At 40.9% G+C, this 25,572-nt stretch overlaps 1 protein-coding gene across 1 annotated transcript in view; it reads left to right on the top strand.

Annotated features, from left to right (window-relative positions):
- The window catches only part of NKAIN3 (sodium/potassium transporting ATPase interacting 3), a 492,091-nt gene that overhangs the window by 205,856 nt on the left and 260,663 nt on the right, over positions 1-25,572 (top strand). Inside the window, exon 2 of the mRNA XM_077808986.1 lies at positions 20,790-20,927. Within this exon, the coding sequence (XP_077665112.1) occupies positions 20,790-20,927 (138 nt within the window). The remainder of the gene's footprint in view (positions 1-20,789; positions 20,928-25,572) is intronic.

The raw sequence follows: 25,572 nt of genomic DNA, 5'->3' as shown, positions 1-25,572 counted from the left end.
GCCAGTGGGAGCTGCGATTGGCCAAACCTGTGGACTTGGCAGATAAACAAACCGGCCCGGCCCGCCAGGGGCCTTACCCTTGCAGGCCGCATGCCAAAGGTTGCCGATCCCTGTGCTATAAGAAGTACACCCATAAACTGAATTTGGCAAGGTTGGAAATGAAGTACATTGAGCATTAGGAAGAAGATGAATGTGCCAGGAAAAGTGCCGGCTGTGGAGACTTGACCTATACTAGGTCCCATGGCATGCATTTTGAGAAGAACACCTGCTTCTTCTGTGGTAAGCTGGAAGCCTGAAGGTATCCATTAAGCACAGTTTCAATACATGATCTCAGTCAATATTAAAAACATTGCAAGAAAGTAAAGTGGGTACATTGACCCAAAAGACACCCAGGTATAGGCCATTGCATACCACATCAAGCCCCACTCCAAGAATGCAATGCATCAAAAGGTAAAAGCAACAGAAACAATTACTGATTTTACTACTGCAAACTGTGCAACTCATATGGAGTTCATAAATTGCCTCGCAGAGGCTCTAATGATTGGGAAAGTGGTGGTGATGGCTGATGCAGAGGATAAGTACAGAAAAATATGTGCTTTGAAAGGGATTGAAGAGGAACAAATGCTTAGCAGAAAGGCTCTTACAACATTTATTGAAGATTAACTGTGGGATAGGGACATAATTTGTATCAGTCCTATCCACAGAAATGAATCTCAGCACATATCCTTAAAAGCTGCAAAAGACATGGCGCTATAAAAACCAGAAGAAAGTGCTGATATCAACAATAAATTGTAGACACTGTGTGCAGCTGATAAATTTTTATGGAAAAGGATTTTCCCAGAAACTCCCAGAACACATGGGAGTTTCAGGCATCCATAGCTAATGCCAAACCTGAAAAAAATAACTCCATGTGATCTGTTCTACTTCTTTAAGTGGTGTATCTGTGCTCAGTGACTTCAGCAGCAGCAAATCTGACAGTAAGCAAGTGAAGCACCAGGCTGCCATTTTATTGCAAAGCCTCGGTGTATAAGGCCTTGAGTGAAAGGCAGGTTTCCAACACCTACACAACAACTGCGTGACATACGTGTGATCTATCACTACCAGTGGATGTTGGTTTAACAATTCATTCCAAAACCCATAGCAAATTCCTCATGTAGCTTACGCACGTCAGCCACTCCTCCATTGACTACAACAAAGTACTCCACTTGGAAACAGCAGTTGCTATGAGGTTCTTCACTGCATCAAACTGAAAGAAGAGTTTTATCTTCCCCCAGACCTAATCTAAGGTAGGTTTATATTTTGTGCTCCCAATAACTTAGATTTCCTTGAAGACACAGCATGCTACTGTTATTGTCTGCTCTCAGAAGCATATTAATGAGGAGCAGTCCCAGTCTCAAGTATGGTCTGGACGAGCAAGAACCATTCCTTGAAGGAGCTTCCTGACTCCTACTTTCCGACCAACGGCCAGAAATTCCGAAGCCAAAAAGTCCAGTTTTCAACGAAGCACCAGTTAAATCGACTATAGTAGAGCTTTCTACATTCACTAATCTTGACCTCACTTGGTTATGGTGGGATGCATTCCAACGGCAAAACTCCATGAGTATGGCTTCAGATGAAGAACGAGAAGACATATCCTTAAGTGATCTGGACCCCCCAGGACATACCATACCACATGATTTCAGGGTAAATGTACATTCCAACATGGTCAGCCTTTAACTTGGCACTACATGAAGTACCAGACTGAATGACCCATGTATGCATACTGCCAGTCATACCTGCTAGCTCCACTGATAACTCAGTTCACTCGGAACAATTAATACTAATAAGGGGTGCATTTATATCTGCTATCAAGAGGGCAAATCATCAAGCAGTGGGATGGCTCTGTGAGCGCATCCAAAACTACCCTCTTCTACCAAGAATCAATGGATCTGGGAGGAAGGACTGATCACACCAGTTGTGTGAAATACCATGCACTCCTGAATCAATCCTTCAGATAATCAAATGCTCATGTGCAAATACCAGAAGCTTACCACCCTACAGATGTCTGGCCAGCAGCCTGCCTTGTTTGGAAATATGCAAGTGCAGAGCAGATAAGGACCAGTGTGACAATGTGTCTAGCAGTAGAACCCTAGTTGGAGTTGACACTGATGATGACTTTGATGAATAAATGTTTTCAGTCCTACATGTCAAGGATACCTTTTCTAGCATTACCAAAGATCAATGTATTTTATGTGAGCAATGCATCCCTGGGTTAACATATAATTTTAAAAAATGTTAATTTTTATACATTTTCTCAAATATATATCAACATGATTGTTTTAGGTGTGTCACATTTGGTACCATTGTGTTCATGGGAGAAAGGGCTTTCAGATGATACCCCACACGACCAATTTCCAACAACTCTGTACTATCAAAATTTCCACCAATTGGAGGTCCTGGAGCTTGGAGTTGCGATGGTGGGGGCCATCAAGTCCCCCCTGCCATCCTGCAGAGGGTGACACCATTGAAATTATGATTCTGTAGATTTTTACAACTCAAATGACACCTCCCTTACTTTTCTGTCACTAACTTGCCCACAGAATATGCTTTTACTATATTGTGCCCCCAGACTATATATAATCTTTAGTACTAAACCCCAGCAGCTCATCTGGTTTTAAACTTGGAGTTGTGGGTGCTCAGCATTTTTGAAAATCAAGCCTTAAATGCAGTCACAAAAATAGTTCTGGGAGGTGTCAAATGCAGTTGTGGTAAAAAGACACATGGACTCAAAAGTGGATGCATTCAGGAACTCTTTATTGGAGCACATACCTGATTTACGTTCATATCTGGTTATCTAAGTACTTAAATCGAGCATGTGCAATTTTATGGGTGTAACTGACTGGACCTATTTTAAATAGGCTCATTACTGTACAGCCCAAAGTAGCAAAGCCATAGTTTTATGGTTAAGGAATGGTCTTGTGGCTAAACTAGACAACTAAGTGTCAGGAGAATTATATTCTATTCCTGGCTCTGCCATAGACTTCTACTTAAGATAAGATGCTTACTCTGGTGAATGATCTTTGCCTACCTCCTAGAGATGTGAAAATAAATACATTAATGCTTGTTAAGTGCTCTGAGATCCTTGGAAGGAAAGTGCATTTAAGAGCAAATTATCAAATTCTAACCCATAGAAAAACAGATTTATATTGAACATAGGCTGGAAAATGTGTTGAACTGAAATTTTCATTTTGTTTCTTGAAAAATGACATTTCAAAATTTTGAATTTTTTGAGATCATAAATTTAATTCCACCCCTTTTCCCTTTTTTCCACTGAGAGCAATAAAATAATCATTGTAAAGATTTCCCCCCGAAACACACACACACACACTCTCTCTCTTCTCCTTTTCCATTCTGTAACTTTTCAAAACCAAATCAAAGTAAAAAATTCAATTCAAATCAGAATGAAATAAAATTTTCATGATACTTTGTTTTGAAATTTTCTGGTGAAAACTTAAAAATTCTAACAAAAAATTTGTAAGTGAATATTTCTCATGGGGATAAAAGAGCTTTTTTGACCAACTCTAAGTTGTAGCACAATGGGGCTGTGATCCTGATTTGGGCCTATCAACACAAATCTTCTTCATAAGGCCGATGTAAATGTAGAGCAACAACTATAAGTTTACTTTTAGATGGTTAAGCCAGATAATTGTGTCTGGAGTAGCAGAGTATCACTGTGATGCCTCATCTGTATTTGTGAATCGGGCATTGAGTTGTGTGTTCCATGGTCTGTTCTAGCTGACCACAGTTGCACTGGAGAGTCTTTAATTTTCCATTTGTGCTGCAAATATCTGCATCTGCCATGGTTTGAGTGGACGTGGTTTGGGTTGCCCATGAGCTTCATGGGAGATGAAAGCCAGGGATCTTCCGTGGCGGGTCTTTCATGAGGTGTCTATTTGTGGCTTCTTGTGAAGTTCATTCAGCTTTCCAAGCTTCATCAGGGTTGTAGTTGTATTGTTGAAGGCTAAATGCCTGGGTCCAAAAGGGCTTAAGTGACTTCAAGCAGTGGTGAGGGATGTTGTTAAGGTCCTGGTGAGTGGGAAGACTTCCATGTTCCATCCATTCACTGCGATGCTGAAACCCTTTGGGAATTCCAGAGGATCATGGAACATAAATGTTTCCCCATCCACCAAAACCTTGACAGCACAACACAATAAATAATAATAAGTTGAGGTGAAAGAAAAATACCTCTTGGCCTGGTGCATTGGTACAAAGTAGCTGGGCAGCTATCCCTCTGCCATGGCTACTGCCACAACCCATGTTCAGCACCTAACAGGATGGAGCCCTAAATGATCAAATCTTTGAAGCTACCAAATCAGTTCTGCACGGATGCAAAAAAGTGTGTGTGTGTGTGCATGTGAGAAAATCAACTTGCCCACACACATCAGAAGATTTGCTTGTGCATTTTTTCACATGCCCATTTGAAATTGTAGGCCAGTTCTCCAGTGATAACTGTGTTTTGATCTTAGTTTTTTGTAAGCCTGTCTAATCTCTGAGAGTTGACTCTGTGTGGCAGCTTTTACAATCTTGGATGATATCTGAGCGGTATCTGTGTGGCACCTGTCACAAGCTGCAAACTGACTGTGTGGAACCTTTTTTTACACTGTGTCAGTTTAGTACCGTGTGATATCTGCAAATGGGCTGTACCATATAGTATCTCACTCTGACCTAAAGAAGATGCTGCACAGAACTCAGTTATTTTGTAGCTATTTGAATATATAGCTGTGTACTTTGCAATCCTATCTCACTTTTAGGTAGGCAACTCCATGCTCTAGATATCCCTGAGTCTCTGACTCTGAGATGCTGACACTGGAGAACAGGGGACGGATCACTCAGTAATTACCATTCTGTTCATTCCCCCTAAAGCACCTGGAATTGGCCAAAGTTGGAAGACGGGATACTGGGCTAGATCGACCATAGGTCTGACCCAGTAGTACCATTCTTATGCTCTCATCCACTTGGCAGAACTTGATTTTTATTTTATAATTTTGACTGATAATGTTGATGTTTGTTTTTTTCAATTTTTATCAATTTAATTTTTCCACAGTTGTGGAAAGTAATGGGAGAAGGAGGTCTCAGACAATTATTTAATGAAAGTAAACACTGAGGTATAAAAAGGTAAAGCTTTATAAGCCTATAAAACTCAAAACGTCAACATCACTAACAGGGTCAGCACCTGCCTCTTGCGAGCCCCCCCTGGTTGAGTGCGAGCCTGCTGATTCTTAGTTTTTGGAACAGGGTGGTATCTGCCTCTCATGAATGCTCTCCTACCCCAGCCAATGGTTTCTTCAGCAGATCTTCAGTGATTCAGCCCTCCTGTCAAGTCACACACACTGTCTTTAGGTGGAACAGAACGAACAAACCACTTATGAGGTATATAGTCTTTACCTTGTGCCAAGGCTTCCTTCTTGGAGACACTGTCCTCTATAATAGTCCAACAGGGCCCATCTCAGTACTCTCCATTGGTGTATCCTTTTTTGCAACCTCACCCCACAGGCTCAGTCTTTAACCAGATCAACAGGACCTATCGCAGTACTCCCCCTTGGTCTGGCTAGGTTCTGGGCTCAGTCCTTGCTTGATGCCTACAGTCAGCTGAAAGCTCCTTCTTTGCTCTCCCTCCTCCCCCAGTCTTCAGCAGCCCGCCCTGGGCTCAGCCCTGCCTGCATGGAGCTGTCCATGGTCCTGCTTCTCTTCCTCCCAGCAAGAAACCTAGTCCTCTCTCTTCCAGCTTCAGGCAGCAACTGACTACTCTGGCTCTGCTGCTTCTTTTTATATGGCCCTCCTGGCCCCTGATTTGCCACTCCAGCAGCCCCTCTGGTTGGCTGCTTCCCCTACAGCCACTCTAGGCCGCCTGGAGGACTTCTCCTCTACTCTTTTCTGGAGTGGGGTCAGACAAGGCCAGCAGAGTCTACCTTGTCACAATCACACATCAAAGTATGCAAAGTAAATATCCTTAAATCAAATCATACCTGTTTTCACTATTCATTTAATAGAATCATAGAATATTAGGGTTGGAAGAGATGTCAGGAGGTCATCTAGTCCAATCCCCTGCTCAAAGCAGGACCAACACCAGATAAATCATCCCAGCCAGGGCTTTGTCAAGCCTGGCCTTAAAAACCTCTAAGGATGGAGGTTCCACCCTCCCCACTAAGTAACCCATTCCAGTGCTTCACCACCCTCGTAGTGAAATAGTGTTTCCTAATATCCAACCTAGACCGCCCCCTCAGCAACTTGAGACCATTGCTTCTTGTTCTGTCATCTGCCACCACTGAGAACAGCCGAACTCCATCCTCTTTGGAACCCCCCCTTCAGGTAGTTGAAGGCTGCTATCAAATCCCCCCTCACTCTTCTCTTCTAAATAACCTCAGTTCCCTCAGCCTCTCCTCGTAAGTCATGTGCCCCAGCCCCCTAATCATTTTCATTGCCCTCCGCTGGACTCGCTCCAATTTGTCCACATCCCTTCTGTAGTGGAGGGACCATAACTGGACACAATATTCCAGGTGTGGCCTCACCAGTACTGAATAGAGGAGAATAATCACTTCCCCCAATCTGCTGGCAATGCTCCTACTAATACAGCCCAATATGTCATTGTCCTTCTTGGCAACAAGGGCACACTGTTGACTCATATCCAGATTCTCGTCCACTGTAATCTCCAAAATCTGAAGAACTGCTGCTTAGCCAGTCGGTCCCCAGACTGTAGTGGTGCATGGGATTCATCCTTCCTAAGTGCAGAACTCTGCACTTTACCTTGTTGAGCCTCATCAGATTTCTTTTGGCCCAATCCTCCAATTTGTCTAGGTCACTCTGGACCCTATCCCTATGCTCTAGCATATCTACCTCTCCCCACAGTTTAGTACCATCTGAGAACTTGCTGAGGGTGCAATTCATCCCATCATCCAGATCATTAATAAAGATGTTGAACAAAACTGGACCCAGGACCGACCTCAGGGGCACTCCACTTGATACCGGCCACCAACTCGACATCGAGCCATTGATCACAACCCCTTGAGCCCAACAACCTAGCCAGCTTTCTATCCATCTTACAGTCCATTCATCCAATCCATACTTCTTTAACTTGCTGGCAAGAATACTGTGGGAGACCATATCAAAAGCTTTGCTAAAGTCAAGATATGTCACATCCACCGCTTTCCCCATATTCACAGAGCCAGTTATCTCATCAAAGAAGGCAATCAGGTTGGTCAGGCATGACTTGCCCGTGGTGAATCCATGTTGACTGTTCCTGATCACCTTCCTCTCCTCCAAGTGCTTCAAAATGGATTCCTTGAGGACCTGCTCCATGATTTTACCAGGGACTGAAGTGAGGCTGATCGGTCTGCAGTTCCCCAGGTTCTCTTTCTGCCCTTTTTAAAATATGGGCACTATATTTGCCTTTTTCCAGTCATCCAGGACCTCCCCCAATTGCCACAAATTTTCAAAGATAATTTTGCTAGTCCATTTGCAACAAGCCTATTTCAAAAGTCTAGGTCACTGGATTTTGACTCTAATCAGTTCTCAAGCAGCATTTTTCTAACATTTCCTATCTGTAAATTTCAGTTATTAGCAATGGAAATATTTTTTCATTGGTTTGTGTGTGTATGGTGAAATTGACATTTACGAACAAAAATCTATTCCTTCCAAGCCTACTTACAGATGAGCTCAAAAATTAGTATGGGCACACACACATACCTCCAGTGACACACAAGTAAATACTGAGGGGATTTTGGTAATTCCTGTGCCCTGGATATCTGTTGTACTGCATGACTTCCAAACTTCATTGTGCCTGCTAACACACTGATTTTGGGTCAGGCTGAAGCATGAGAGTATATTTAGGCTCAGCAAACTGTATGTTGTGTGTGTGGGTGGGTGTGGGGGGGGTGTTAATTTAAGCAATCACAAATTTATTTGAGAATTCAAGGGCTGATTGTTTTCTCAGTTGCAGCTTCCATTGACTTGGCTAAGAATTGGAAGTGCTGAGTACCTTTGAAAGTCAAGTCCAGAAACTTTATCCAAATCCTTCTGAGCGGTACCATATCAATTCAAACCCATATTGTATCTTATGGAATAATTGCAAGGCCCTTTGCTTCCCTCAGTTTCTTATGATATCCAAATCTTTGTTTGAGACAATTGTCAAGTACAGTAGAACTTCAAAGATATGAACACCAGAGTTATGGACTGACCAGTCAACTGGACACCAACTGGAAGTAACCAATTAGGCAGCAGCAGAGACAAAAAAAAGCAGCAAATACTGTACTGTGCCTATATTGTATCTTAAAAGTAGGCACGTCTGGGATACCTGTCCCCACCCCACCCCACCCCACCCCACCCCCACCTCCACTCCCACACACGGGGCAGCCACTTACAGCAAGATGCAGGGGCTGCCAGCCCAAGGCAGCTGAAGCCAGCAGAGCAGGAGCCGTGCTGGCATTTGTGCCTCTTTCACCCCTGCCCCCACCCGCTGCTGGGGGGGACATGCTGTTTGCATGCGCACACATGCCAGGAGTGGGGCGAGCTTGCAAACTCATGCCTGTACTTAATAGGCAGCTCAGTTGCTGGTGAAGCCTAGCCTGGAGTGTCAGCTGCTGGATCTGGAGCCCAAACTGCGCTTTGCTCAGCATTACGAACGTTTTAGAGTTACGGACAACCTCCATTCCCGAGGTGTATGTAACTCTGATGTTCTACTGTATGTGTACTTTGGGTTGGCAGCTGAACTTAGAAATGAACAAAAGCGCTTTCAGAGAAGATCTGAGATGAATGGGGAGAACACTGCTGAATAAATGGAGAGTTCTACTGCATAACACAACCTATCTTCTCTATATACTGCATGCTAAAAGGCAGCAACACAGCTCATTGGAGGGTGGCTGGAAATGTGAAGATAAAGGCAGATAATAACTAGATCCAAGGATGGTAAAGGGAGGGATAGATAAAGTCTGTAGTAACAGCACAGGCACACTGCTAAATCGATAGAGGTTGCCACAGAAGTCACTGTAGGGAGAGAAGCCAGATGGTGAAGAGTTGTGCGAGGGGAGAAGTAGCAAAACTAATGGAAATAATTCATCATAACACAAATTATGTAGAAATTAAAATATGTGGGATAATATTAACCATTTATATACATTTGTGATTAAAATGTATAAAAGAGGCAAATATGTGGTGTAGGATGATTGCACGTACTTCTTGATTTATCAAAGTGTCTTTACAAAATGTCATTTCCTTATTCCTAAATACTTGGTTTTATGGTGCTGATTATGCACTAATTCATCATCTCTGATCAGATTTAGACTGCTAGTAAAAATACCCTGAGGCTTGATAGACACTATTTCATATCTCAAGCAATATCAGACCATTTTCCAGATTAGGTCAATAGTGAAACAGCAAAGGGATTGACTTCACTGTTCATCTTCCTCTCAAAGCAGAGTATCAATTTTGTTAAAGAATGCTAATGTACGTCTCATTAGCTCATTCTGAAAGGTGCTGAACATGGAATGGCATTTGCTTCTATTGACAACTTTCTAGGAAGCACTCAGTACCTTGCAGAGCTGAATCTTCCATATACAGCTCAATAACGACTTTATCATGCACTTTGGAAGTCAACGAGAGTTTTGTAATTGGTTTCAACAAGTATTATTAAGGTCTGATCTGGCACATGCAAACGAGAAGGACTTAAGCTGGGGCATTGTTTTTCTACCTTGTTGAACCTCTTTCTCTAGCTGTGTGCTTTTGTATTTGTCCAAAGATACCCTCTGCCTAAGAATTCCCATTATTTTTAACAGGTTACCAGGATGTTCTTATACATTCAAATGAGATATAAATGCCCTTTTAGCTTCTCTCTCCCTCCTTACGTCCCTCCTGCCCTCCCTCCCGCACATTCCCTATTTGGGAGAATGAGGAACTGTTCATAGGTGATTAAGTTTACTTCTTTGCCCTATGAGTATACTGTGCTAGAATACAGAATAGCACCTTTATAGCCAGATTTTGTAAAATCCTTCTTATTACAGTCAGTATAAGAATGCTCTTTACAACCCGTATATCTAAAGTTCCAAAGTAACAGGATTAAAATGTCAGCACATTGACACTAATCTGTGTATTAACATGGTACCTTTCTCTTGCCAGTTATGTAATAAGCCTATAACTCATATTTCTTGGAATTTAGTTCTCATTCCCACCCTCCCAATTTCTGAGAAGTCTTTCTGAAAGTCTTCTGCAGCAAGCGTTATAGAGTGTGGTTTTCAACAGTAACTTATTCGTAAGATAGACACTGTTGGTGAATTACTTCTGATAACATTGGGTCAAAATAATTTGTTGAGCTGTTGTTCAATCTCATCCTTTTGTACTCAGCAAAAAAAAAAAAAAGGGGGGGGGTTAAAAAAAAGACCAGTTGCCCTACATTTGGTTGATAGTGGCTTGCAGGACAGCTCATGGGATGCTATGTGTGTGTCAAAGCTGCAGGATTAGATATTTGATACAAAATTTTGGTACTTGTAAACAACAGATGAAAAAGATATAGTGCAAAGAACATGCCACAGATAATCCTTTGCATGCTCCAAAGAGCTTACCTATGTCCATAAAAATAGGGGATACCTACTGGTGGCAGTGGATCCAGATCCTCAGTTATGCTTATGAGAATTTACGGGGTAACAGCAGTCAGCAGGCTAACCTGTTGGAAACATTTGGTATTCTTTATTATGCTGATGAACAAAGGAAGTTTTGAATTGTTTTCCCTAATGATGATGCACTAAATTATGCTGCCTTAGGTTGCGTAGGTTCAGCTTACGTTCTTAACAATGGAAATTGAAGAGTTCAATTATAACATAATAGACAACCTCACTTGACTTGCTGCAGCAGATTGCTCTAGAGGGGGATTCTCTCTTTCTTCCTGCTGGGAGGTGGGAGTGCCAACTGTTTCTCCCCTGCCCTTCTGAACTGCCTCAGAAGGGACAAGCCTGGCTGTCTGTGGAGAGGGAGGAGGAGCTGCAGGGAGGCAGAGAGGGAGAATGGGAGATGAGGAAGGTTGAAGTTAGAAATTTACTACTCCACGGCTGGCTTGGCCTCAAATCAAAGGGCTGCAGCAGTGCTGCCAGAATGTTATAGCAACGCTTTCATTTACACAGGGGAAGGAGGCCCAGAGGGCATCCGCTGACCTTTCTGCCCCTCATATCCTAGGCTAAATAAACCATGAGACTGAAAGCCAAGGGATAGTGTTACTTTACTGTAAACAGGAAGCACTTGGAAGTTGTTGGTTTTATGGAGAAATATCTAGTGATTAAATGTCAAACAGGTTTTTCCTTTCAGCCAGATGGAATGAGAAGCTGAGGTGGTCAGGTTAATTGTTGGGATATGTCTGAGTTCTGATGGCAGCAGCAAATGCGGGTGAACTGCAGTGCAGTTAGTGGGATCCCATTCTGCCGTACACAAGAAGAGAGGAAGCTTGCTCTGTTACAGGCATGGGGAAGGTGAAGGGGTGCTCACATGCTTTCAGGGCCTTTCCCATCACATTTGTTTCCAGAAATATTGCTCTCCCACTGTGTCCCTGCTCTGCTTTCCCCCATGGGTTTGGGGAAACCAAACCTCCATACTTTCTCCGGTTCCATAAAGCAGGATCTCTACAGAGGGCAGGTAGAGAGGTTTCTGTGGAATGTAAAAGAAGAGGGAATCATGCTGCAGAGGCAGCTCCCCACTGATGTGGGTGCTAATATGGAGGGTGACACAACGTGCATCATTTTTATTATAAAATGTTCAACGTTTCATTTGATACCTAGGAGAGAGCTTATTGATCTAAGATTCAGGTTTAGCAAACCTCGACCCGCTGGATCCACAAGCGTACTTCCCAGCTGGGTTGGTCTCCACCCTGCATCCTCCTCAGGCACTATGCCGTTTACCCTGAGCCTTTCAGAGGATATATTAAAAACAATCTTTTGAATAGACATTAGAGAATCCTTGGCATAGTTCATAAGGCTAGAGGTTTGGCCATGTTTTCTACCCCCTATACTATGGTCTGATTCAGAGCATGGTGAAATCAATAGAAAGATTCCCATTGACTTCAGTGGGACTTGGATTAGGCCCCTATTATGCAAAGAACAGTGCACTGGCTAGCTGCCCTCCCAGCACTCAGTATGGGTATTCATTCTGGTGGCAAGTTATGCGTATACTCTAAAGCACAATTTCTTCGTGTTTATAAAGTTCAATGACTGTATTGGGTTCCTTATAACGTGCAAAATATGCTAATTAAAAAAACAAAACATCTACTACCTAGGAGACTTTAGAATATGACTAAATGAGTGGATACAATGTAATGAACAGATGTGCACTGGGTTTTGGATTAAGGTCATGTAACATGTAAATTATTATTACACATAAAACATATTTTAATAGGTTTTCTCCTTTATCATCATCTTTTCACATGAACGCTATTGTACATAAAAAGATAGGGAACTTTTAGATCCTTTAACCCAAAACCTATCTCTTTTGTCTTCCTTTGCTGTGCATGTGTTGGCATTTAAGTAAAACAACCGAGGGAGTCTTAAATTCCATTACAGGCACATTCATTCCAGCTATTTGTGGGACTGTATAGGTCAACCAGCCAAGAGGCTTAATCTTAGTGTTTTGGGATCAGTTTCAGCTTCATTGGAGGGTTGAAATTCAATCTTAAATCACTGTTCTGTGACGAATTGGCAGTTTGGGTTTTTATTACAATAGTTGGCTTGTTCCTTGTCCGGGCTACTCATGGACTGTAACTGCATTTTTATAGTGTCTATTTGGTACAGCTGTAGGTGTTAGGCTGTGGTATATTATACTGGCACATGCAGTGTTCTAGGATGCAAGATCATTTGATGCAGCTCTCATGTCTTTGAGATCAAGGGGCATTAGGAAACAAATAGTAACAGATTCTCTCTTCTGCACTGCTGGGTGTGATTCTTAAATAATTTACTATCAACTTTCTGGGCCTAGGCCTGAAGTCCTGACTCAATCAAAGTTCTCAGGGATTTCAATGGGAGTTTTGTCTGAGCTAAGATTGAAAGATCAGGCCCAATATGTTGAATGTACAGAATTTTTCCTTTATAAAAGTCATCATTACAGGGCTACACTGACATCACCAAGGTAGCTGCAAACTTTGTGAAGCTCACGTAATCCAGAAAATGTCATGCCTCTAAGAACAGCCTTATAGAAAGATCAATATTTTAGAATATATGGCACTTTATTGTGTGTTTGCTTAATAGTATGTAAAGCAGTGCTATAAAAACAAATGAGTATTTATCAAAATATAATGAAAAATACATGTTAAGAATTAGGTTCCTTTCAGTCTCATATAATTGTTCTTGCAAAGCCAAACTTTCAAAAGAGCTCAACTCCTGTTTAGACAGCCCAATAAGGCCAGATTGACACCCAGAAGCTCCCATTATGACATTTATGCCAGGTTTTGAAAAGAGCTGAGCTCTTTTCAATATCTGGCCCCAATTGTGGGTGTTGAGGTCTTTGAAATTATGTCTCTTAAGGATTTTTCATTAGTTTGTATTTGCAGCAGGTTATGAATTAAGAGTGTTATCACTACACAAAAGCATGAAATGCCTAGTATCATAAGATAAATGATTCACAAAGCATCCTGGTAGCCACAGAGAAAGAAAACGTAGTGTATTTGCTGAAACTTGCTCTGCTATAGTATATGCAGAAATATCTCTCCTTTAAAAGATCTGTTTATTAAAAGAACCTGGGCAATACTGTAAATAAGTGCCTGGTTAGATGTTGGCATGAATGTAATTTTCTGTAGACAAGGCTTGATACAGTGTTGTGGGTTTTTTTAAATAACAGAATATTTAAGCTCTCAGTGCATATTACTTAGGTTATTATGTTCTCAAATAATTGTTTGTGAACAAAATAACCTAAATAACAAACATTGTTTGTGAGGTAATGATGAGCTGTGGTAAGCTAATTTTCCATGTCTTCCTAATGAGGTCCATATTAATTTCACCATAAATACAATATTTGTGACATCTTTAGCACACATAGAGTATATACTGTAACATTAAGGCTGTACCTATGTCCTTCAACAATTATTTCAGAGAAGAGGTTGGACGATGGACCGTTGCCCAGTTCCTGAGATTTCCCCTAAGAGAGCTTTGCTAGTTGAGCTATGAGCAAAAGGTATCACATTAGAGTCACAGAATCTCTTTTTAAAAAACTAATACATTATATCTGCCTTTCTCTTTCACTGTTTCTGTGTTCACTGTTAGTCCTCCACTAGCCTTTGTCATTGCTCTTTGTACCAAGTTCTTTCAGGAAGAATGTCATGTATTTCTTTTGTATTATATGTTACCCATAGTCCCTTACACCCACTCAAGTGACAGCCAATTACGCATTTGACCGGCAGTGCAAAGTCACTTTTGATATGATACTACCAGTTTCTTTTTCTTTGACAATAACTTGTCCGAAGACTAGTGATTTCTCTTTTGTCCAGTGCAGCTGAACTTACTGCAAACACTAGTGATTTAGTTAGAACCACATAATGCTCTCTGAATCTCAATAACCTTCATGCCACATTATTTAATTATTTTGTTTAGTGGGTTATTATAAGGGACAGACCTTTTCAAAATCACCCAGAAGTTAATACTTCACTTGGACAAGCTAATTCAGCAGTCAGACCACTCAACTACCACTGAATATCCTATTGGAGTTTCTCATACTTTGGATCCAAATGTTCTTTGCTCCATCTATACTCCACATTGCCCTGTGTGCTGTGAGTCTCATCAAAGTCAAGCACACTAGTAACATTCTAAAGGTGAAGTAGGAGAATAGAATATGTACTCAAAACGTGTTTTGCACTTCCTTTGACATTGCTCGGTCTCTGACTCAACTAAATTTTGTTGTATTTCTGGCTTTGGTTGTTTGCACAGCATCTTAAGGATTCTGAATTTTAAATATCGGATAGGCCAAATATTTTTTACTCTAAAAAGAAAAGGAGTGCTTGTGGCTCCTTAGAGATTAACAGATTTATTTGAGCATGAGCTTTCGTGAGCTACAGCTCACTTCGTCGGATGCATGCAGTGGAAAATACAGTGGGGAGATTTTATTACACAGAGAACATGAAACAATGGGTGTTACCATACACACTGTAACGAGAGTGATCAGGTAAGGTGAGCTATTACCAGCAGGAGAGAAAAAAATAATAGTGATAATCAAGGTGGGCCATTTCCAGCAGTTGACAAGAACGTCTGAGGAACAGTGCGGGGGGGGGGGAATAAACATGGGGAAATAGTTTTACTTTGTGCAATGACACATTCACTCCCACTGAAACAATACATCAGAGGGATAAACACCAGGGAGGAAGAGATGTTATTTAAGGGACAACATGCATTCAGTGGAAAAATGAAGTGAGCTGTAGCTCAGGGAAGCTTATGCTCAAATAAATTGGTTAGTCTCTAAGGTACCACAAGTCCTCCTTTTCTTTTTGCGAATACAGACTAACACAGCTGCTACTCTGAAACCCATTTTTTACTCTGTTACAGCGGGTTTAAACAATAAAAAGGTGGCTCTGGCACCTAGCGTCACTAATGCACTTGCACAGAGGGGGAAGCAGCAGAGCAAACACTGTTGTGAATGCTCTGTGGTTCTGAGAGGCAAAAGGCTTCCATAGAAAGTAGATGGGATCTTCCATCAGTGTCTGCAGCCCAGCAGTCACAGGAAATGAATAACATGGAGTACATATCATACGTTTCCCCTTTGTCAATGGCCTTATTACCAGATTGGTCTGCCATGGTGGAACTCAGGTTTGAATTACAAGGGGGCCAGGTGAACTGCGTGGGATTTTATTTTAGCTCTGATGGCTGTGGAATACAGTACTGCCAAAAATCGAGATGAGCATGAATCTTGTAAGACACCCTTTCTCTAGTGAGCCATGTGTGATAACAAGTTTTCAGCATCAGCCCTTGTGGAAGGATCTGGTAGTTCTTGAACGACAGAGTAAATCTAGAGGGAGAAAGGGAAGCAGATAGTTTTGTTGCTGTTTCTGGAGAAACCTATTTTTTTACAACCACTGGCATTCAAGTACTACAATGAGTAGTGCCTTAGAAAAACCCATGTTACTAATAATTATTAATCATCCTCATCCAATACTGATTCTCATTCTCTCCATTCTATTGTTTTAGACAAGTTCCAGAATTGTACCTGGAATTTAAACTTTCTAGCTGTAGTTTCATGGGGGAAGGCTGTTCATCTGTTTTTATCGTGCTTTTTAATTTTGTTTTGTTATGTTTTGTTTTGTTTTAAGACTGGGGAACCATAAAACACAGTTGAGAGGCCATAGATTTGAAATATTTTAATAGAGTTTTACTGTTTTCATTTCAAAAAAGCTTTTGACACCACACTTTGATGTAGTTGTAATTAATTAATTTCACTCTTTCTTGGTAGAGTTTGAGTAGGGTGCATAGATTGCTGCTGAAAGCAAGCATCCTAGAAATAAAATGTATACGTAATTAAATATTATTATGTATTGTTTCTACATAACATCTAAGTGGTTTTCTAATTTCAAATACAGAAAAGATAATACATTTCCAGTATTATAAACCCAACAATGTACAATATATCAGGGCCACAGATGTTTTTAAATAGTGCCATTTTAGTTTGGTTTTATGAAAATAAACATTTTATTGTAAGGCTTTATGAAGCATCCTTCTTTTAGTGCAAAATCTTTCAATTTGGCACTTTCCACTCTGAAGGGTGTAGAATTTGTAATAACTGGTCTCAAACTAGTGTGCCCTTTATAATATGGGTCTTCTCTTTATAATGTAAAATTGAGTGTTATCCTTGAGGTTGATGACAGAAAAGGAAATTGAATTTTCACACTCATTTTTGAAAAGTTGACTTCCTAAGTCTGCTGTGGTGGCTCATCACCCAGACAAGCTCTGATTTGTACTTGGAAAGCATAATAGGACTGAACAATTATTGGAGGACTGTGCTGCATAGGGGGCTAGCTGTTGGTGCTTACAGTCAGGCATGTGGTCTGATTACTTTTTGTAGTTCTCATACAGGCTTCCTTCCTGCTGTCTGACCCCTTATTACTTACTACTGTCTGTAATTAAGTGTAAGTGTTCCTTACTACTGTCTGACCCCTTATTATCTGTGTCTGCATCATGATAAGCAGGATATCTAGTACCGAAAATTCCTCCCCACTCACATTGCAAGTGAAGTAAGGTTAATCTGAGGTGGTTCATCTAATCAAACCAAGCAGGACTATGAATTAAGATGAACCCAATCTCTTTCTGGTTTTCAACACAGAAAATTGAAAGGGTTTGGCAGAGGCCAGAGGAAAATGACTGAGCACTATTGAGCAATATCATTGCAGCACAGCAATATCATTGCAGTACCCTTTCCGTGCACTTTGTAGGAAGAAGGACACAGGAAAAGGTAAGACCAACTTAATGAAACATAGAAGAAAATCCAATCAAAAATCTGACTCATTTTTATTAAGAGATTTTGTATAATCCCACTATAGTGAACTGCTGCTAGACTCTCTGATATCTCCACTCACTGGAGTAGTGCTCTTTTCATCATAGGAGTGGATCTTCCATCCTTAGAACTACTGTAATGGAATGCTGGTAGCTAACGAACACCAAGATTTGCATAGTCAGCCACAAAGAGAGCTGGTGGGAAATGTATTTTATCTTCTGTAAATTTCTGAAGAAACTTTTTTTAAGTTTTCATCAACATTTTTCACAAACTTTTTTTCAGGTTTTCATTACCTAAGAACTGAAAAAATTTGGTTTTCAAAAACTGAAAACCACAAAGTTTTTGGTTTTGATTGCCAAAATCTGAAAAAAATCAGGGTTTTGTAATTGCAGATGAAAGCAGAAATTTTCTTTTGAACATTTCTTTTTAGCAAAAGGGCATTTATCAGCAAAAATATTTTGGTGATTTGTCAACCAGCTTATAAGTATATGGCTCCAAATTCCTCCTTATAACTTTTCTTTACCTATCAGTCCTTACTACCCGGCATGGATTAGGTTGATAGTCACCTGTGACTACTGAAACTACTACTTATGCAAACCCACTTGTACCTAGTGTTACCATATCCACGCACTTGCTTCCCCCCCTCCCATTTATCTGCTTATTTATCTGCTTATTGTAACTTATTGTTTAAATTCAAGCTGTGAGCTTTCTGGAGCCGGGATTGTCTGGGTTAGTTACTTGTAGGGTGTGTGACAAAGTTCCTGCTCTACCTTGGTGGGTCTTGCACTTATTGGCGGATTTGCTTGCCTTGGAGCTTCACAGCAGCCATCAGCTTGGCCGTTTTTCTGAACCCACAGTCCAGGTCAACTCCTCCTGTGTCTGACCAGGAGTTGGGAGGATTTGGAAGGAACCTGGGCCCGCCCTCTACTCTGGGTTCCAGCCCAGGGCCCTGTGGAATGCAGCTGTCTAGAGTGCCTCCTGGAACAGCTGTGGGACAGCTACAACTCCCTGGGCTACTGCCCCATGGCCTCCTCCCAACCAACACCTTCTTTATCCTCACCATAGGACCTTCCTCCTGATGTCTGATAATGCTTGTACACCTCAGTCCTCCAACAGTCCATGTTCTCACTCTCAGCTCCTAGTGCCTCTTGCTCCCAGCTCCTCACACGCACACCACAAACTGAAGTGAGTTCCTTTTTAAAACCCAGGTGCCCTGATTAACCTGCCTTAATTAATTCTAGCAGCTTCTTGATTGGCTGCAGGTGTTCTAATCAGCCTGTCTTAATTGTCTCCAGAAGGTTCCTGATTGTTCTGGTACCTTCCCTGTTACCTTACCCAGGGAAAAGGGACCTACTTAACCTGGGGCTAATATATCTGCCTTCTATTACTCTCCTGTAGCCATCTGGCCCGACCCTATCACAGGTATTTAAAGGTGGGTGGCCTTAATCTCTGTTTGAGAGTTACTTTTAGGTGCTACCACAATAGAAATAATAATAATAGCTGTTGTATTTTTTTAGTGCATTTGGTGCACTTGAACTAGAAATGCTGTCCTTCTGTTACCATTAGTGTTGTTATTGTTATTAGTTATCTGTTTTAGGTAATGCCTACAGTGTGCTATGTACTTTCCAAATGCACAAATAAGGTTTTATAACCTAGAAGAGGGTAGATTTTTGAAACAGCACAATAGTACTACCCATCCCTTTCCTCTCAAGATTTCTGTAGATCTTGACCAGTCATGCATTCTGTGGGTTTTGGGGATAGTAACAAATAATTTAATGAATAGGAGAAAACAGCCCAACAAATGAGGCCAGAAAAAAGAGCTCTTCCCCACTGGCTGAGTTTTAAAGAGAACGGGCCAGATTCACTCTCAGCTAAACATGTTCAAAGCCTATAAATGAGTATGGTCCATTATGTGTAAAATAAAATGTTTGAACTAAATGATATACCCACATATGATATTGATTTGGTTGGTATTCATTGGGCTGTACACTCTCCATCTGCCTAAGTATCAATATTTTAAGTGCATATTTTGGTAATTTTTAGGGTACGTAACAATATAAGTAAAATCAAGTGTAACAAACTCTGGCATGCATAGAAATTCACTCATGGTATTTTGTTTAGCAGCTCAAAAATGTTTTGCTACATCTGGAAAAATATTGAACCAGATTTAACAGTCAACAAGTGAATTGCCAGAAAAGCTGCTTTTAGTATCTTTACAGCAATTTTTGGACCGTCAAGAGTGAGTGCTGGAGAATCAAAATAGTAACATTGATGCAAAGATGTTTAAAAACCTGTATTTGCAAAGGAGGTGAGCAGGGGAGAGGTTTCTAGTCCAGACTTTTTGCTAGAAATGATCATGGTTTTAAATTTATAGTAGCACCTGGATGGCCCAGTCTTGATGTGGATGCCATTGGGGTCTACAAAAATATAGGGTGAGATTCTATACTGCTCCCGTAAGAGGCACAGCACAGAACTTTCAGCATGGGAGGAGGGGGAATAAGGTAGTATGCTGAAGTGGCCCCTGGCATAACTTACACGGTCCTGAGCGGCTAACAGTGTTCCATCAATTTGTTCCCAGCCGCCTCTGGGCAACAGTGCTGCCCACAGTCTCCACAGCACTACATGCTGTGGCCCTGCTGTTACCACAGCTTCCTGTCCCTGTCCCTATGCCAGGGCTTGAGACGAGGTCTTTGGAGGACAGCCAGCTTCCTCAGTTCCTATACCAGGGAAATCCTCCCCTAGCTGGATCTGGGGTTTTAGAGCCACTCTGCGCTGCTCTGACCTTTTTACCCAATGTAAATAGGCCAAAGAGTGGGTGAGAATCTCACCCATAGCGAGAGACCAAACATCTTACAATATAATTAAGACTAGATGCAACAAAATGAAGGGAATAGGGGAGGAAGGATGATAACAGTGAGGGAAACGTGATGGCATTATCTATATTGATAGCTGTTTGAAACAATTTTTGTATTTAAATAAATAAATATCAGCAAACATTGCTCCCAGCAGACCAGGACAAGTTAATTCTGGATGAGAATTTACCAGTCTTTGGTTATCTGCTAAGCTGTGAGACAATACTGAAATCAGCCAGGGAGCAATGTAACTAGAAATATTTTTAAGTGCTCTATCGCTAAAATAATTGGTATGCGAGTTAAGCAAACATGTTCAGTTATCAGTCCAGCTCTCAGAATTCCAGCCTCCACAGAACTCCAATCCAAGTGAATCTGGTAGAGTCTCATGCAATGACATAAAAATAACAAATATTCTGAATAACCCCAAATTAAACTGTTAATGTCTTGTTATGTGTTTCCTTACAGCTGGCTGCATTAGAGAGGCAGATCTTTGACTTTCTTGGCTTCCAGTGGGCTCCTATTCTTGGCAATTTTCTACATATAATAATTGTCATATTGGGTTTGTTTGGAACCATCCAGTTTAGGCCTCGATACATAGTTGTGGTAAGTCTCTCTTATTGACTTTGTGTTCATAGTAGGCTTTAAAACCTCTTAAATGACAAAACATATATTTTATGCTTGAAAACATATGAATGATCCTTTCTGCATTATCTTTTGAGGTCTCCAGTTATCCATCATTTTGAAACTTATGGCCCAGTAAATGAGATCTGGTTTTGAGGTATAGAAAACTATCCAGGGTAGTTAACCTGTAGAATTCACTGCCACAAATATAATTAGGCTTGGCAGAATTCAATTCTTACCTTTTTATAATTTCAAAGGAAAATATCTATGTTTATTTTTAAGCATTTTGTTTTTTTATTGATTAAAATGTTCACAGTTATGCAAAATTATGGGGTTTAAGCATTTATTTAATTTTTTGCAATTACAGGAAATTATGCATGGGCAGACTATGGGGGAATGAGACAACACTTATTTAATGACAGTAGACGTTGAGATTAAAAAAAGTAAAGCATTATAGCCATTAAAACACAAATTGTCAACATCACATGTCAAACTATACAAAGGAAATATCCTTAAATCAAACTCTAATAAGGTCTCAGACACTACTTTTCTTTCTTTGCCTACCTGTAAATTTTGATTATTATTGTTGGACGTATTTTTTCATCACTCTGTGCGTGTGTGGAGAAATCAATGGTTACTGACATTCACTAATAAAAAATCTAATCCTTCCATGCCTAAACACAATTAAGGCCAACATCTTCATAGGATTCAAAAAAGGGATTAAATGGATAATGAGAATATCCAGAGTTAGACTAGACTGAAAAAAAAACCTGAGGGCTATCAATTGTCATATTTTTAGCCATAAGACAGCCTGTAGCTGACAGGAATTGGAGAAAAAATTATTTATGGGCTAGTTTTTTCACAATATATAGTTTCACCTTTCTGTTAAACAACTGGTACTGGCGACTCTTGGATCCAAGATATTAGACTAGATGCACCTCTAGCATGATGCACTATGCCAGTTCCTGCATTCCTATGATCACAGAGAACACTGACTCCTGAGATGACTTTCTTGCAGTTGTCTCTAACTTTGCCAATAGCTGTTGTATATTATGGGTCTGATCCTAAACTGGTATAAATTGTCACCAAGGACCTGTCCCTGATGTATGTAACTTGAAGATATATTACCTCTGAGAAACATACAATCTCAATCCAGCCAGGAATCAAAAATTCCAGTGTTGATTCCTGTAACTTTTTGTTATTTCTAAAAAAAAAAAAAAGGGGTGGCTCCCCTGAGAAAAAAGTGGTCTGAATGTAACATTGAGGTTTTTTATACTCACTTTTGTTAAACTTCATGAACATTTATAAAGAATTTAGAAGGGAGTGATAGAAGTATTATTTTGCACTTTTAGCTAACACTTCCATTGGAGAATGGTGCTTTACAGACATGAATGTATTATTCTCCCATTATTTTGCCCATTTAGATGTGAGAAAACTGAGGCACAGAAAGATTAAGCGTATATCTACACATGGAGCTGGGGCTGGGGCGGGGGAGGGGGGTGTGATTCCCAGCTCGAGGAGACACTTATACTGGCTCAGTGAGAGCTAGGAGAGCTAAGAGTAGTAGTAAAGCCACAGTAGCCTGGGCAGTGGCTCAGGCTAGCTACGCAAATACATGTCCATGGGCTCCAGACAGGTCTGTACTCAAGGCAGCTGAGCTAGCCCCTCTTGCCACTCACCCTGCCAGTGCTTCTGAGACTACACTACTATTTTTAGCGTGCTGGCTTGAGCTAGACCGAGTATGTCTCCTCGAGCTGGGAATCACACCCGCAGCCCTAAGTGTAGACACACCCTTAGTGTCTTGCTCAAAGTTACACAACAGGTCTGGGGGCAGAGGCAGAAATAATCTCCTGAGCCCCCAGTCCCAGCACTAACCATGCATCTTCCCCTGTTAAAACTCTTTCTTTTTGTTCAGCATAAAAGATGAAACACAGCACATTAACCAACTGTTTCTTTATATTATTTTTAGTGTAAAAGTACATTTTAAAGGCAACATTTATAAAAAGTTGTTTTATAACTAGAGATGCAAAACTCCATAAATAAAAAGGTTTGCATCCTTGCTCTGTCTGATTCATATCAAGGTCTTGAACCTGGGTTTCATAGAATATCAGGGTTGGAAGGGACCTCAGGAGGTCATCTAGTCCAACCCCCTGCTCAAAGCAGGACCAATCCCCAATTTTTGCCCCAGATCCCAAACGGCCCCCTCAAGGATTGAGCTCATGACCTTGGGTTTAGCAGGCCAAACCACTGAGCTATCCCTCCCCCCCGACAATCCAGGAGAGCACTGGGCTATTGGCTAGCGGGGCTCTTTTACTCTCCTCTGTTGGAGCTGGTCCACTTGGTGCAATAATTAAATATTCAGTAGGCTAGCAAGAAACTGATTCTATAGCCTGATGGTATGATATTTACCTGGGATGTGACTGGTACAGGTTCAAGTCCCTGGTACACAGCAAGGTCTTGGACTAGTGTCTCCCATATGCTAGATGAATGATTGGCTGTGCTGGGATGAGTTGTTCTCTGTCTCTTTGGTTTTGACTGGAAATTCCATTCTAAACCTGAGAAACATACCCAACAAAAGTGTAGTCAAAATGGATACATTTCAGTGAATATTTTCTGTTTCGATGAATCAGCATTTTTGTCAAAAAGCTGTTTTGACAAAAAATTCCTGCCCAGCTCTACCCATAAAGCAGTTTGCTTGGACTGTCATTGTCTGTGTGCACTGTGGTATTACTTACTTTATTTACTCAGTCTTTACTCAGACAAAACTACCAGTGAAGTGACAGGCTCAGATCCTTAAATCCTACATAGCCTCCCCCACAAAAGTCCATGCTCCTTCAGAAGCTGTGCTTCCTGGGGCTTTGCCGTTTGCAGCTGTCCCCAGATTCCTCAAAGGGATCCACAGTATGGAAGCATGCTTGTTCATACAGCTCTGGGTTATATTAACTTGTGATATGTTCCACTGTGAGCTAAGCAAGAGACAGTGAAGGAGTCCAGCCCAAGGGATGATGAGGTTTGCCTGTCAGATTTTAAGATCTGATTATATCACAGTTCAGGGCCATAGGGGTAAAAATGGAGTTTGCTGACAAGCAGACTGGTTATTGGCAACTCAAAATCTGGTTATTGCAAATATATAATAAGGGCCTGATTTTCAAAGATAGCTAGGTGCTTAAAGATGTAGCTAAAGACCTAGTGGGATTTTCTAAAGGGATTTAACCACCTAACTCACTTAGGGACTTCTGAAAATCCCACTAGGAATTTAACTGCATCTTTAGGCACTTTAATGCTTTTGAAAATCTGTCCCTAAGTCCCTTAGTGACAGATATTACACATTAGAACAAGGACTCAACTCAACTGACTTAGCAGAGGAAATATATTGAATCAGGCTTTCGGAGTCATCTTCTCTGATTGACTCAAATCCAGGAGCTGACTTAATCAGATCCAGTCTAACTGGAAAAGCAACCAAATATTTCAGGAAAAAAATGTAGTAGTGTATATTGTGTTCCCTGATGATTTTCACTGCAATTAATTTGCCCTCTATGTCTACCTGATCCTATCTAAGGAAAGAATGTAAAGTAATTAGCATTTCATATCAATTCCTAATAGACACCGATCCATAGTATGTATGTGTGTATATATATATGTATGTGTGTAGATTTTATTTGTAATATTATTGTATAATATGTTTTGCAGAGGCTTTGAAGGACCTGCTTTGTCCTCAGCATGAGACCTTTAATAGATCAAGCCTTTGTGTGTAAGGGAGGCTGTGACTAGTGCTTTTTCTGTGCCTAGATCATTTATAGTGAAGTTCCCACCCTGCTCCCTCTGTAATGCTCTTCACACACAAATTTTACATTTACCGTATTGCAGAATTATGAAAGAAATGAATACATGTGTTAAATGTTTGACTTAACAAAAGCAAGGTAAATCAGAGTTAAGGCTGACACTGCATCTTTTAAAACTCTCAAGTCTGAGTATGACTGCGCATAAATTGTTGTTATTACATGAGTAATTCTTCTCTTCTTCTATCTCAGAAATGCCTCCTAAATAAGTTTAGCTTCAGAGAGTGCCAGATTAGTACTTAACTTAGTCAAGGAAAGGACCAAACAGGAAAATGTGGCTTGCCTCATACTCTGAAGGTTGTAAAACTTGGGCTGAGACTGATCTCCAGCAAGAGCTAATTCCTGCTGAGACCCTTCCTCTGAGAAAACCCTGGCCCTGTCTCTCAGACCTCCACCCTGCTAACTGACACTTGAAGCATCTCTGCTGATTGCAATTGTTCTACCAGGTCAGGGAAAGAGCTATTATCTAAGGTGCTGTGGTATTTAATTTAGATGGAATAAATGGGCCCAAAATGTCAGAGGTGTTAACATAACCCAGTCATGGTTCAAACTTAAACAGTTTCAAACAAGATTCGGGGTTTGGTATACAGAGGCCTCAGCCTGCTTAGTACGATGGCAAACACAACGTTAAAATTCTTATTAAAGAGACAGAAAAGAGGGGAAAACAGCTAAAGCGTTTGAAATGTAAACTATTAAATCAGGCTTTCATTTTCACTGCCCTCTTTGTTCCCTTTCCTGTTAGCTGGCGAGAGTTTTTAGGAGAAAACCCCTTGCTGGACAATCTTTTA

This window comes from Eretmochelys imbricata, chromosome 2 (genome assembly GCF_965152235.1).
Source record: "Eretmochelys imbricata isolate rEreImb1 chromosome 2, rEreImb1.hap1, whole genome shotgun sequence".
In the NCBI taxonomy this organism is placed as follows: Eukaryota; Metazoa; Chordata; order Testudines; family Cheloniidae; genus Eretmochelys; species Eretmochelys imbricata.
The sequence above is the reverse complement of the archived record's forward strand: the minus strand, read 5'-3'. Positions and strand labels throughout refer to the sequence as shown.